The 15,469-nt window shown below is 27.9% G+C and overlaps 3 protein-coding genes across 7 annotated transcripts; 2 read left to right on the top strand and 1 right to left on the bottom strand.

Moving 5' to 3' along the window:
- The first annotated feature begins 25 nt into the window (after positions 1 to 25).
- Hmt4-20 (Histone methyltransferase 4-20) lies at positions 26 to 8,785 on the top strand. Of its 2 annotated transcripts, none has more exons than XM_072007617.1 (9): positions 26 to 344; positions 1,140 to 1,373; positions 1,455 to 1,620; positions 1,704 to 1,874; positions 1,958 to 2,086; positions 2,188 to 2,377; positions 2,452 to 2,860; positions 2,947 to 4,695; positions 4,778 to 8,785. In XM_072007617.1, the coding sequence occupies exons 2-9, from the start codon at positions 1,159 to 1,161 to the stop codon at positions 5,169 to 5,171; spliced, it is 3,423 nt and encodes a 1,140-aa protein (XP_071863718.1). In that variant the 5' UTR covers positions 26 to 344; positions 1,140 to 1,158; the 3' UTR covers positions 5,172 to 8,785. The 2 variants fall into 2 exon arrangements, with proteins under 2 accessions (XP_071863718.1, XP_071863719.1); XM_072007618.1 differs by lacking the exon at positions 26 to 344 and adding an exon at positions 485 to 640.
- A 958-nt stretch (positions 8,786 to 9,743) lies between these two features.
- Dbp45a (putative ATP-dependent RNA helicase Dbp45A) lies at positions 9,744 to 12,794 on the top strand. Its single transcript, XM_072007620.1, has 6 exons — positions 9,744 to 10,050; positions 10,115 to 10,308; positions 10,397 to 10,741; positions 10,822 to 10,994; positions 11,075 to 11,430; positions 11,509 to 12,794. Exons 1-6 carry the CDS (start codon positions 9,993 to 9,995, stop codon positions 11,739 to 11,741), a joined length of 1,359 nt encoding a protein of 452 aa, XP_071863721.1. The 5' UTR covers positions 9,744 to 9,992; the 3' UTR covers positions 11,742 to 12,794.
- L(2)k09913 (transmembrane protein 53-like lethal (2) k09913) lies at positions 11,719 to 14,549 on the bottom strand. Of its 4 annotated transcripts, none has more exons than XM_072007622.1 (6): positions 14,400 to 14,549; positions 13,468 to 13,614; positions 13,126 to 13,395; positions 12,774 to 13,042; positions 12,512 to 12,689; positions 11,719 to 12,434 (listed from the first exon to the last, which is right to left on the bottom strand). In XM_072007622.1, exons 2-6 carry the CDS (start codon positions 13,558 to 13,560, stop codon positions 12,297 to 12,299), a joined length of 948 nt encoding a protein of 315 aa, XP_071863723.1. In that variant the 5' UTR covers positions 13,561 to 13,614; positions 14,400 to 14,549; the 3' UTR covers positions 11,719 to 12,296. The 4 variants fall into 4 exon arrangements, with proteins under 4 accessions (XP_071863723.1, XP_071863726.1, XP_071863725.1 ...); XM_072007625.1 differs by lacking the exon at positions 14,400 to 14,549 and adding an exon at positions 13,888 to 14,012; XM_072007624.1 differs by lacking the exon at positions 14,400 to 14,549 and adding an exon at positions 13,790 to 13,841.
- Between the last annotated feature and the right edge of the window lie 920 nt (positions 14,550 to 15,469).

The raw sequence follows: 15,469 nt of genomic DNA on the forward strand, positions 1-15,469 counted from the left end.
TAAATCAAGAAAGTTACTAGATCGTTGTATTCAAGATATACATGTATGACGTACGCGACAGTCTGTAGTTCCAAAACATGGGTTTTCTCAGTTATATTTTCAATTAAATGATTATCGTTTTTTTGTTTGTTTTAATAAAGGAAGCATTGGGTTTGATCTGTGTTGTAAAGAAATCTCAAAATTCAATACGATGATCGTCTTCTTTGCATTACGAAAATAGGGAAAGTGTATGTGTTATAGTAGATCTGCCATGATAGATCCGAACGCGTCTTCATCTTATACCAAAAAAGTCAGAGATTGTTAGCAAAATGTGTGATTTTTGTTATCAGGAGAGCTCCTTAAAGGTATGCATATTGTCTGACGAAAATTTAACGATTCTGCCCATTCTTTAGTAGCTTAATAAGGAGGTAAATTCTCTTATTAAATTGGAGCGCAGCGTGCCTCTAGGAGCGCTCTGGCTCGTCTGCGCCATTAGCGTTCAGAGCATGATCGCCAGAGATATTTCTATTATATTATCAAAATAGCATATTACCATGATAAACTGTTTTTTAGACTCTTATTATCTATATTCCTTCACTATTTACCTTTCTTTTAGCTTGAAAGGGAAATGAAATAACTGAGTGGTATAATTGACATGACGGTAATTCGAAATTTTTAGTAATATATTTTTTTGAAAATACTTCTTTTTAATTACTTGTCATTTTCCACGCCCTATTTGGTTTTTTCATTTTTATCCAAACAATTAAATATTATATTCGAAATTAATATATATCCTGTACAAGCATCTGTATATGTTTTATTTCATTGTATGTCATTTAATTAACACTGTTAACATTTTTTATATATATGTACTCTTTCTTCATACCAAAAAAGTTGTATAAATATTGTCGATTTTATTATTTTTAATACAAGGTATTAGGAAATTATTTTCTACCTTTATTGCTAGAAAAAATTTAAAGGGACATGTTAGCTGATATCTCAAAAAGTTAAATGAGTGTGAATTACAAAAAGGTTTACATGGAATCATTATATTTTGTATAACAATATCCTTAAAATATGTATTTACATGTTAAAATAATAGTACAAATTTTTCATTTAATTATTTGAACTAACTGACAATTAATTTTTTAATTCTGCAGTAAAAGTACAGATTACAGAATGGTGGTGGATTGCTTATCCATTCAAGGCTCAGTAGCTATAATACGGAAGCAGGAGCGAAGATTAGGTGGGTTAGTGGCTGCAAAGATGCAACCTAACAATGTTGGTAGTTGTGGTGGTATGACACCTAAAGAACTTTCTGACAATGATGACCTAGCTACTTCTCTCGTGTTAGATCCTTACCTGGGATTTACTACTCATAAAATGAATATCAGGTATATGTTTTTAAATATTATTTTAAATCTATAAATATATAACAAGAGATTGACATACGTAAACCTTATTTAATAATGAAGGTATAGGCCATTAAAAGCAAATAAAGATGAACTCCGTAAAATTATCTGTGAATTTATTCAAACACAAAATTATGAAAAAACATATAAAAAATTAATGGGCGGTGATTGGGGTGCAAGACTACCTCACACAAAATCTAAACAACAACAAATAAATTTGGAAAAACATGTGAGTTATATATGCAAGTCAGGAATTTTTTTAAGATATTTTATAAAATTTTGTTTTGTATCAATCTTATTTCACTTTTATAGATTTACAGGTATTTAAAGGTTTTTGATAAAGATTCTGGATTTGCAATAGAACCATGCTTTAGGTATAGTCTTGAAGGTCAAAAAGGTGCCAAAATTTGTGCAACTCGCAAATGGCTAAAACATGATAAAATATCTTGTCTTGTTGGTTGTATCGCAGAACTTAGTGAAAAGGTTTGTTTAAACTTATACATAAGACATTAAGAAAAATATAAAAATTGGTTTTCGTTTATTGTACTTCTAAAATGTTATTATAGGAGGAAGCAGCATTATTACATCCAGGAAAAAATGATTTTTCTGTTATGTTTAGTTGTCGCAAAAATTGTGCGCAGTTATGGTTAGGTCCAGCAGCATATATTAATCATGACTGCAGAGCTAACTGCAAGGTTAATAAATCAAATACAGATCATTAGTGTTCTAATTGTATTATATATTTTATTAATTATATATTTTTTAATTTATTCTAATTAAATTGTATAAAATATAGTTCGTGGCAACGGGAAGAGATACAGCTTGTGTTAAAGTTCTTCGTGATATTGAAGTAGGAGAGGAAATTACTTGTTTCTATGGAGAAGACTTTTTCGGCGATGGTAACTGTTACTGTGAATGTGAAACATGTGAGAGGAGGGCAACTGGAGCATTTGCAAATCAAAAACCAGGAGAAGAACTTTCCTCTGGTACTTTTAAGAACTAAATCTGAAATAACATCCATGTACACGTATACTCATCACGAAATTAAATATTCTTACAGGATACCGTCTACGAGAAACAGATAATCGCATCAATCGCACGAAACATAGACAACAGCCATTAAGTCGCAATAAACAACAAGCTGATACTGCACTTACAGAAAGAAATGCAGTGCTTGTTGGTAATGCTGCTGTAGCACCACAAAGTCTTAGCATGAAAGAATTACGGAGAAAGGGATTAACAAAATATGATGCAGAGTTATTAATTGCACAAGGATGTCGCTTCTCTGATATTGCTCAACAGCAACCTATTACAAATAATGGGGAAAATGTATTACAAACGTCTCGACCTCACCCAGCTGCCATTACAAGTTCTGTGACGAGAAATCTACGAAATAAACAATTGTTTAAATTTGACAGTAATAATGGTCATCAGAATAATGTTAAAAATCATACGCTTCGATCATCCAGGTGAGATATTTTATTTCATAATTTAATGAATTATGAATTATAGTCATAAAACGAAAATGACAATATATTAAAAATTTTATGTACAGACTTCATAAAAGAACAGAATCGAAGAAGAATAAAGTTTCTGAGAAGGCTGGATCTCCTTGTTTAAATGGTTCCATAATAAATAATATTGAGCTAGAAGACATAAGTCATCGTAAAGAAGATTCTGATAGAGTAGATGAAGAAATTGTGTATTCTAGATTACATAAGACTCATTCAAAAAGTAATTTGAATGAAGAAACTAATAACGTTTGCCATGTTCAGACCTCACATCATGATGTACTGGAAGAATCAACTTGTTCTAATCTTCAGAGGGAGTGTTCGGATTTAACATTCATTAAAAATAACAAAGAACTAAATAGCAAATTGATAAATGAAAAAGAAATACCTGATATTATTATAGAAATTAATTCTAATTCAGTAGGTAATATTAATACTTCCAATTCTAAAAAAGAACACTATAGTACAAATTCCTGTGATTCAGTTCATATAAGTTCCATGCCTGAAAGTCGATTAGATGATTTGCACAAAGCTAATGAGAGTGAGATAATTTCACAAGAAAATCGTCAGTCAAGAACCTGTCATTATAATTTGTCTTCGGTTGAAAATTCCAAAGATATAAACGATATCTCTACAACGCCAATAAAATCAAATAACTGTGTCAAAAAATATTTAGAACTTGAAAAACAACTCTTAAAGAAAGAGAAAGAAAAATGTTATGATTCCATAAGTAACGATTATTCTTGCAAAAATGACGAACAAATACCTTTAGTTCATATCAAATCATCCACAAATTCGAATTTTATAGAAACTGATACAATATCTACATTTGATATACACACATCTGACAAAGATTTGAAGAAAAGTGACCCTACAAATTCAAACATATTAGTGAAATACTTGCTAGAAAATGAAACAAACAAATTTGACAGGTTTATTTCAGAATCTAGTAAGTCTACAGATAATAATGAACACGATAAAATAAATTTTGTAAAAGAAAATACGGATATAGAAAATAGCGAAGAAAATTGTCAGAATGATATAATCATGAAAAATAATATGTACGTAGTTAATGTTGCAACATCTGAAATAAAATCTGAAAACACTGAAATTATTGAAACATGTACAACAAACCTAAATTCTCGAATAGATCCCTATAGGGAAAATAATGAAAATTTCAGTACAATGGAAACTAACGATTACAGCGAGATTAACAAATGTAATTTAGAGGATACTCACAATACAATTTTAAAAAATGATTCGCTGCCCACAACATTAAAGTCTCATAAAAGTAGAAAAAAGCTATTAAGCGAGAAGAAATCCGCAATTTCTGAACTAAGGGAAGAATTAGAAACTGTAGTAGAACATAAGATGACTGATAACATGATTGCGTCTATTTCAAAAACTCGTAGCAAAGCAGAAAAGACAAAAAGTAGATCAACAAGAAGTCAGAAAAGAGATCGAAAGAAAATAGCGACTACTGAAATTGGTGTAGCTGACGACGATTCGGGTATTCAAGGTGATATTTATGAGTTTAGTGAGAAAGAAAGTAATCTGGAAGATATTAGAATACCATCGATGATGCGACGTAAACAAGAAACTCGTCATACACCCGGTCTCACATCACATTTACAAGAAATGCAATACAACGATGAATACAATAAAGCCGAACCTCCAGTATTACTTCCACAAGAACCATGGCCACCAGCTAATTGCAACCAGAATCAACTGTTAGATTCAGATGGTAATAGCCAATCAAGAGAAAATTCCATAGATAGTGAAAGTCTAAACAGGTAAATATTTTTATACTTTGCACTTGTATTTTAAGATTTGTTATTTTATAAAATTTATACATAGAAGAATTATTCATTGCAGATTATCAGCTTGTAGTAACGATAGTGCACAAAAGTTAACAGCTGCTTCTGAGTATCAATGGCAGATGAATAGTTCTAATTGTCAAATGTATCCAACTACTCCAGAGAGAACTGGCAGATTAAAACTTACTCTTCGCATGAAACGTTCGCCAGTTTTAGAAGACATTGTAGAGTCGGGTACGAGTTTAAGTGAAGATAGTTACGAACCTGAATACGAAGTATTACGTGTAGAGGGTGTGGAAAGAAGCAGACGCAAGAAAAAACATAAAACACGGGATCGTGAAAGACGACATAAAAAACGTGAATTAAATCTTGACCCTCCTCCGCCACCTATGAAAAGGCTACGTTTAATTTTTGGCAATGAAACACATACTATTGACTTTCCACATTCTTAACAACTATAAATAGATTTTCAGTACCATCTGGAACAAATTATAAATACAATTTAGACATGTAAAAACAGGTCTCCTTGTCCTGTAACATCGTGAATTTCTGTGTAATTCTACAACTTCAAACGATAAGCGATATGCTTGTCGTTAAATTTTATAGATATTTGGTGATATAACTATTGTGTTCTGGTTTTGTGTTATTTTTTTTTACTGTTTAAATTCTATTTTACTTCTCATTCTTCTAACAACGAATAATTAAAGGCCTAGTAAAATTTTTCCAATGAGAAACGGAAAACAGTAATAAAAAGACGACGTGTATTGATCTACGTATATGTTATTCAGTGAACGTTTGTTTGAAAATTTTGTATAGCTCCATTTAAAATAGATAACACATAAACAATTAGTTCATTGCTATATTCATTCATAATAAAATTAGTATTTTATTTTATCTTTTTCATTAATATAATATTTGAGCAGACATAATATCGATACGGCAAGCTGGTTTTAAAACTTATAGTCTTTCACCTTCAATTTACTTTCGATATTAATGGGTTTATATTATTAAACAATTTTTTACTAATAAAATATTTATATCATATAAAAATTTCACATATATATAGGATAAAGGAAATAGCGATTATTTTCTTGTATTGAAAACAAGGAAAGAACATAAGTTGAATTGTATCTAAGTACTATTTCCGTAGATAAGGACAAAGGAGAAAAATCCATACTCTTATACTATGTATAATAGTTATAATAGTTATAATAATAATAAAATAATAATGATGATAATGATAATAACTCAATAATTAAATTAGCTAAATACTAGGTAACATATATTAACTGCTGTTCTCAAAATGCGTGATTGACTACCGTGAAAAAATTGTAAATATTGCTTATGTGTATGTACGCGCGTATGTATGTATATGCGCATGTATCACAAATGATAAATATACATGCACGTATATATACATGAACAAATCACATAAACAGTCAGATAAACACACACACACACCACCACCACCACCACCACACACATCGCGCGCGCGCGTAAAAGAAAATTTCATTACTGTATTCTGTATATCGATGTATTACAATGCCTTAATTAATGCAAATGAATATGAAGCAAGCGCATTACACATAAGTGTCATCATATACCGAATACATCGTTTACATACGGTAACGAAAAATATAAGAAAATTTTGTTTAGTGAGATATATGGAGAAGGTTAATTAAACAAATTAAAGGAAACAAGTAATTATGTTTTCAATAGAGTTTCTGACATTGATTTAGTATTTAGAGGAACAGAATTTTATATTTAATTGGTAGGATTGTTGTTTCATTAATGAAACAAGCTAACTGATGGTAGCTCAAAACTTAATTAGGAGAGTCATACAGCTTTAGTAATTATTCAGATCTGAACAAATTCGATAGACAAAATTTGTTAAGTCATCGTTTTACTTTAAGTGGCATAAAAAATCCATCTCACGTTTTCTGTATATTTAAGATTTCCATATTTTTCGAACAAAATATATCATCAAATTTTTGCTACTCGTACACGATGAATGTGAATATTTACTTTAAAAAATATTATAACAAAACATCATTATTTATTTTTTATGATTAACTGGACCTGTATAGTGAAATTATGATAAAAATAATATTCGCAAAGTAGATTTTTAAGTTGCAGTAATTGTTTGACTTATTTTACTTATTTGTAACTTTAATAATATCTTTTATACGTTTACGATATGCGAAGGTAAACATTTTAAAACACACATTCGACCATGTTGTCTTTGATACTCGCTCTAATCTGCCGCCTTCTCAAGTGTATTTTAATTTCAGATGTGAATACAAAGTCATTAAATCAGAGTTCATACAAGTTATTAACGTTGATCTTATTAGTGTATTAAATGTTAACTAAATATCCTCTTTTTATTCCATATATATGTGAACTGTAAGTTTTAGTTTTCATACATTTTCGTTGTTATATTTCCTGGTAATGATCGTTAAATGAATATTTTGAAGAAAATTGAAATACACTTAAGACGCGGCAAAATACAGCGACTAACATTAGTAAATTGAGATTGATCATAATACGCTGTTCATTAACGAATATCATAACATTTCTTTATCATTTATCGTTAAATTTTCATCTAACAAGTTCTTATAATCCTAGCTATACAAATTTGTTGCAAGTATATTACTGTACATTTTGTATCGTATAGGTGTGTATTTCTTTTATGTTCTGTGTTTATTAATAGGATGCACGCGGCAACAAGAAAATAAAGCTTTCAAGTAGAACAAAAGAAGTACCAGTTATAAAATTCAGTATTTGATCAATATGATAATGTATGAAAAAGAAATTGTGTTTGGAATATCCAGTTAAAAATTAATACATCGTCAGATTAATTGACAGCGACGACTATTCCTCGATTGTGTAATAGAGCATTTAATTAATGTGAGAACGTTATGTCTTTTGGACTTAATCGTATAAAATAAGATGTAATTTTCCTCGATAATATGCCCGTTAATCGATCTATGATATAATATAAAATTTGTGATAAACCTACTATATTATTCTATTAAATATTCTTGTTCTAACACGTAGCATCGTAGTAACTGTTTTCCTCTAAGATTTTAGCGAATTATCCAATCGCATTGACCGAATTATTATTAAATTGTACTACATGTATTTCTAGATTTGTAAAATAGCAGAATCTGTCTATTGTAAAACGAAGAGAAGAGAATCGGCAAAATTGATTTTTAGCATTTCAGATTGTGAGGATTTGAAATTGTGTATTTCATCCTTTAAGATGAAGGAAAATTCGCGTTAATTCGGATTTTCATCAATGTATGTATAAAAGCTAGTAGTATATAGTATAAAATAATAATGTATACTTTTTACTAGTAAAATTAATGCAACATCACTGCGTTATAAACTGGAAAAAAGAATGTTATTGTCAAAATTTTAGCGACGATTATTTAAATACGCATATTTTTTGTGACTGGAAAGTATAGGAACTGTATTAAGAAAAAAAAAAAAAAAAGAAAAAAACAACTGATTAATCCATAGCGGTTCGTTAAATCGAATTTTAGCACCTATCTTTAATAAGCGGGGGAAGGCATAGGAAGTTTCGATCGATGTTAGATCAAAATGTGCATCGAACATAAACAAATTTTTATGTTTTCAAATGTGTAGAAATGAACGTACGTTCACAAACATACACAGAGACGTGGACAATGTCTCCTATGTTAACTGTGGTTTCTTCTTTTTGCATAGTATAGAAACGTTCTTTGCTTTCCGTTATGGGGCAGCTTTTTTCTCACTGCCATTATAAAATCGCATAGTTAAATAGCATCGTTACTTTCCTCTTTAAATTTAGTACTTGTTGTTCTTAAATTATATAACTACAAAGTGCAATCCTACGATAACTACCATACGTAAAACTTATGTACATGTTGAAAAGTAACTTTAATTGTAAATTAGAGCTTAAGATTTAGTTTCAATAATTCAAAGAATTTATAGCCTTGGCGTACCCTGTAAATGTATTATTATCATTATTGTAATTGTATTATCTTTATTGATCGAAAGAAACATATAGAAATGTATATTATAATTATTATTTTCTACAAATTAAGGTATGATAATAAATGAATTGCGTAACCTAATATAATAATAATAATAATAACGATAATAACATACGCCATTTGTTATTATTTAATAAGTAAACGTAAAAGTATATTAAACTTTTATCACGTGTCACAATTTTGAAACGTTAATTAGATAGGCCTGTACGTAAAACGAAACATACAAAAACAAATAGTATAGTTTTCTATTTGTTGCTCATAATATAATAATACCTTTCTAATCCAATTCAATGATTTTCGTTATTATCATATTTATTTATTTTGAAAATAATTTATTTCTTTCAAAGACTAGATCCAGAGCATAGATTTAACATCCAATGTACTGTTATATCCAATAGCCTTGATCCAAAAATCGCAATGTCCTCGTAAAAGGTTAAAAAACAATAATATTTAATAAATAACATTTGTTAATATTTAATACATAATAATAAAATAATAATTTTGCATTAGTAAAAATTATGAATGGGCTACACGTAAATAATATGACAAACAAGGTGCCGCATTATGAAAAGATTAAATACCGCTCTAGGCTCTAGACAGACGAGATATAGGATACTTATTTTATTAACTTTATCAATAATTTGTGAAAATCTATTATTTTAAAAATATCGTAAGTATAAAAATATACAATTCCGTGATTTTTATTTTATTCTATCTATTCTCAATATGTACTAATACAATTGGTGTTTTTAAGGGCTTGTAGCGGAAACTACTCGTTCCAAAAATGAAATTTAAGACTAGTACGCGTGTATTTACTACCGATTACGTTATTACTATTAGTACTAACCATAATAATAATTAATACTAATAATATTAATGTTAATATAGAGATTAAATTAATATTCTTACTAACACTATTAAGTTAATTGTAAAATGTTATAAGATAAAAAAATAATAAACTAACGTATATTGCATCTAATCAATCACTAATAGAACAGGAGAACCGTTTAAGTGATTTAGTCCCTTATGTCATATACCTTGTAAAAATATCTTTTACAACGCACATATAAAATTATTTAATGAAATGTAACTCATTTTATATTAAATAATTCTATCCATTAATAATATATTCCTTATTTAAATTGAATCTTTATTAAAATTAACTTTTACGAAACCATTATGTTCTATTAATCAAAACATTCCACGTGTTAACCTATACAAAAGTCGAAAACAACCATGTCATTTGCTGCATTAAATTTAAGTTCATGGCTTGTTCAACAATGTAATTTTATGGGTAAGAATTTAAATAATGGGCTTGAAGACAAAGAAAGTTGTTATGTTATTATTATTTATTGTAGGTTTAAAATGCCCTACACCGATCCAGAAAAATTGTATCCCAAAAATTCTAGCTGGTGATGATTGTATTGGTTGTGCAAAAACCGGCAGTGGTAAAACACTTGCTTTTGCACTTCCTATATTACAAAAATTATCTGAAGATCCATATGGCATATTTGCACTTGTTCTAACACCAACGAGAGAACTTGCTTTTCAAGTATATTAAACACTTTAATCTTTTAAAACATATACTTATATTTGTTTTTTTTTTTTTTTTAATTTTTGATAAAACCTTTCCTTTACAGATTGCAGATCAATTTTCAGCAATAGGAAAATCTATTGGTTTAAAAAAATGTGTAATTGTTGGTGGAATGGATATGGTTGTACAAGGGCTAGAGTTATCAAAACGTCCACATATAGTTGTTGCAACTCCAGGACGTTTAGCAGACCACCTTGAAAGTTGTAATACATTTTCTTTAAAGCAAATTAAATTTTTAGTTTTAGATGAAGCTGATAGACTTTTAGAAGGTCACTTTGATAATCAGTTAAAAACTATATTTGAGGCTTTACCTAAACGGAAGCAAATGCTTCTTTTTAGTGCAACAATGACAGATACTCTTGACAAAGTAAAACACATAGCATCCAGTAAGGTATTATAAAATTTTGTAAATATTTAAAAAAATGAACAAGGAATAGTAGAATGAACATACAGCTGAAACTATTTTTAAAGGCTTTTATATGGGAATCTAAAGATGAGTCTGGTGTAGCAACAGTGAAAGAACTTGATCAACGTTACGTTCTTTGTCCAGCTGATGTACGTGATCCCTTTTTAGTAGAAGCAATTAGAACCTTTAGAGCAAATAATAAAGATGGGTCTATAATGATATTTACAGATACTTGCAAGTAAAGTGAAATTGTATACATATAATACTTGATATAGACATAAACATTCTTAATGCTTTATTGTACATTGTATTTTTTAGACATTGTCAAGTATTATCCATGACATTAAATGACGTTGGATTTAAAAATGTAGCCCTACATGCAATGATAAAACAAAAAGATCGTCTTGCTGCACTTACTCAATTTAAGTCCAATCATGCAAAAATTTTAATAGCTACAGATGTCGCAGCAAGAGGTTTAGACATTCCTACAGTTGAGTTAGTTATAAATCATATTATACCAAATGTAACAAAAGAGTACATTCATAGAGTTGGAAGAACAGCTAGAGCAGGCAAAAATGGCATAGCAATTACCCTAATAACTCCACATGATATTAAATTATTACACGCAATTGAAAATGATATTGGTACAAAACTTACAGAATATAAAGTTAAGGGTAATACATTTTTAGCACTACTATTTTACAAAAAGAAATGTACATAGAATATGTTAATATAACTATTTTTGTATTTAGATAAAGAAATAGTTACAATTTTGACACAAATATCTGTCGCTAAACGAGAAGCGGAAATGAAATTAGACGAGATGGACTTTTATGGCAAAAGAATGATCAATAAACGCAAGAAACTTATCCTAGAAGGGAAGGATCCGGATGAAATTGAGGAAATATTAGAACAGAAAAAACGTCATAAATTAAAGAAGAAACAGAAAATTGATGAAAATCTGCATTATAGAAATAAAATTTAATTAACTCAAATTTTATCATATTTAAAAGTATACATTGTATAATAAGTAACATATTATGAATAACCATTTTTGTAATGGCATAATTCAATAACTAACATTCAATGCATAAAACGCACATTTTTCTTGTGTACTATATAAGTTGCAATTAGCATCATGATTGAAAAGTAGTTATTGTAAAAAAGAAAATAAGTATTCGTGTATATATGACTGCTAAAGACGGAATTCATTAAATAAGTTTAAAACTATTATAAAATATGTAGTTCACAAAGTACCTTTTCCCTTTTACTATATCTGTTTAAATGAACACTTCTTTGTTTCTTGCTATAATATTGATTATATTTTTAGTATTATTAACAGAAACATGTGTTTTTACTTACAGATGATGAAGTTCACGGCTGAGACTGGTTAAAAAGTTTCAATTGATTATAAATAACTTGCTTTTATTTATATATAAAAATTTGTATCAAAATCTATATTAAAGAACTACATATTTCGTAAATATACTGTTTTGAATATCTTTTAAGAATATAAGTAATAAGACGTCATATGGCACATTTAAAATTGTGCCATTTTTTTTTTATTTTGCATTAAATTTAATTTATTCAAAAACGCATACAGTTCTGCAACATATTCTTTTGGGTATTTACGATAATGTTCAACGTGTGGGGAATTTTCAAATATCTTAACATAAATCTGAAAAGAATATAAATATTTCTATACTATTCTGTAATTTACATACCTGTGATTATTTTCTATTGTACACATCTTACCTTTACACCCAAAGAATCCCAGCTTTCCTTCACTCTTAGATTACTTGTTAATGAACCCACTGGGTCTGTTTTACTTATAAAAAATAATGCTGGACTATGCACTAAATTTGTATGAAACAATTGACTAGATCTTATATAATACTGAGTAGATGGTTTATAAAAAGTTTTCATATGATATCTGTGTAAATTATTTTAGTGCATATAATTCAAATTGAAATATTTTAGGAAATATAAATGGAATTAATATTGAAAATAAACTTACTCTAAATACTTTTGGCACATATTTTGTAGCATTTCATTTCTTGGAAACATAGCACGTGGTGCACCTATTGTTAATTCACTCACATCAGCCAAACTATCCCATACTTGACCAACAATCCTATCGATTATATTGTTACATTTTTTAGTGTCATTCTGCATTAAATCCAATACTTCTCCCCACATATATCCAGCTACTGAAAATCCATGTAAGAGTATTTGTTGATAATTCTGATGTTTTATCAAAAACTCTATCAAGTCTGCTGCAACCAGCTAAAAGAAAACTTTTACAAATTAAATTATATGTTATGAATATTAATGTAACATGTATTATAGTTTATATTTCATGTATTTACCCTAGATCCTTTTGTAGGCCATAATAGTTGCCAAGGAGTAATTGATACTACCACGACATCAAACCCTTGTTCCAAATACAAATCTGCATATTTCAGAACATGCTTACGTTTTGGTAACAACCAACTAAGTAAAACTAATAGAGGTTTATTCTCCTCGTTATTAAAATTCCGTACAGCTGTACCATTTCTAATTACATTATTTTGTGAAATATATTCAATATTTTTTGTAATATGATAGTTTGATAATTTACACACTAATAAGAATAAAGTCTAAGAAAAGGAAATTTATTAAAATATAGAATGTTATAGAAGTAAATCAAGAAAGTAATGAGTAAATATTACCAGATCTTGTCTCTGCTTTAACAACTGTGGTCTTGCATAGGAAGTCAATCTTGTTCTGGCAAGAGTAGGTAATAACATCCTCCCAACTATCATTATTACTAATTAAAATACACTTTATGCTGTAGTCCAGAGATTTGATGGAGATTTCTAATAATAGTAATACAATATTGAAACTTTTTAATTTATTAAATAGTTTATAAAAGCGAATTAAGACTTTAATTAGGTTAATGAAAATGTAGTATGAAATATATATTTAATTATTTTACTATTACCTTGTATTATATGTATATCTATAGAAGTGACCAATAGGACAAGATACAACCCGACCTTAACTTAAATGCAATGGACCCCATCTGACATTATCTTTTGCCAGTTGTTAAATTGTTTGTGTTGTGAATATATAAATATGCAAATCGGTACCGTTAATATCCAATCTCGTCTATGTTTTCAAATTAACATCCTGTATATGTATATACACATATATCTTGTTTGTATTTGTTTAAACTTCAAAGTCCACATTTTTTTTGCGTATACACACATGTATGTATACACATGTATGCAAATGTGTACCTGCGCGTGTGTAATTTATGTAGATCGTAATTTATGCGTATTTATTCGAAAATAATCTTTTCACGAACATTATTTTTATAAAAATAATTGATAGTAATAATAATGTCATAGTTCGTATGTAATAATGTTGTATATTTTGAGAAGAAATAGAAGTTCGAAATGATTCTTAACGTTTATAAAACAATTCAATGTCACATTGATATATTTAATTAAATTACGAACATCGAAAAATGTGGATAAGAATGATAAGATTATGTCAATTACTGTAATTAATTATTATATTTTAATTTTGAAAGATTTTATTTTAACTGGATTTTATTAATATATGTGTTAAAAGAAGAGTTGAAGAAAAGAGAACTTACACTCGCTTAATAATTAACAATCATTGGACTGGCCGCGGCTACGCACTGAATAATCACATGTGTTCTCCCACAATTATACAGTTTGCCCAATGTCAGATCATTTAAAAATAAAAAATGTATTTTACGATAAATTATTGACTTACACGCACTGATATTATATAATTGTGTATTATTTTTCAGTATAATTAGTAAATATTTTTGAAAGTGTTTTTGACATAAAAAATTCATTTCATATTCTATGCTTCATAATTCACAACAACATAAATTTTACATAATTTATTGCCATTGGGATATTAATAAATTATCTTGAATTGTTATTGATTAACTTTCGACATAATAAACGGTAAAAATTTTATCTATTTTTTTTACAAATTTAATCTGTAAAAAACAATTTTTTCTATTTTAATAATATCTTTTAATAATCAAACATAAATATATATTAAAATAGTATAATGATATTATTATTAGTGTTTTAAGTGTGATTTGAATTTTCTTATTATATTTTAGTGATATTAATATAATTAAATTATCATATGAAATATGACAATAAAATTTGTAAGTATTGAAAAGTATTAAAGTACAATGTTACAATAGGGAAGAAGTCACTAATAAATACATTTTTCAGTAGCATATAGTGTTTTTTTATTATACTTTTTATATTTAACTTAAATGTTACTTAAATGTTAATTCTATGATACGAAGCATTATATGAAGATAAATTTGATATAATATAATTTTATTTTAAAATAAAAATGACTAAATACTAGGCAATTAGTAAATAACAATTAAATATAATTATTATTTTGAAAGGAAGACAAAAATATTATATCAAATTTAACAATTATTGAGAGACACTTGATTACTTATATGTATAAATTACTTAAACTTGGATGCAAGATATGAATTTTAAATAACATTCTACTGCTCTCAATTTTAGTTTATAAAATAATCATGACATGAAAACTGAGTTAAATTTTTTTTTCTTTTTTTTTTTTTGAGTCATATTTTATTTACAATTCTAAACTGTATTCATATTAATGTACTTATTCCAGAATGTAATTCAAATTACT

The sequence above is a fragment of the Bombus fervidus genome, chromosome 7 (assembly GCF_041682495.2).
Source record: "Bombus fervidus isolate BK054 chromosome 7, iyBomFerv1, whole genome shotgun sequence".
In the NCBI taxonomy this organism is placed as follows: Eukaryota; Metazoa; Arthropoda; class Insecta; order Hymenoptera; family Apidae; genus Bombus; species Bombus fervidus.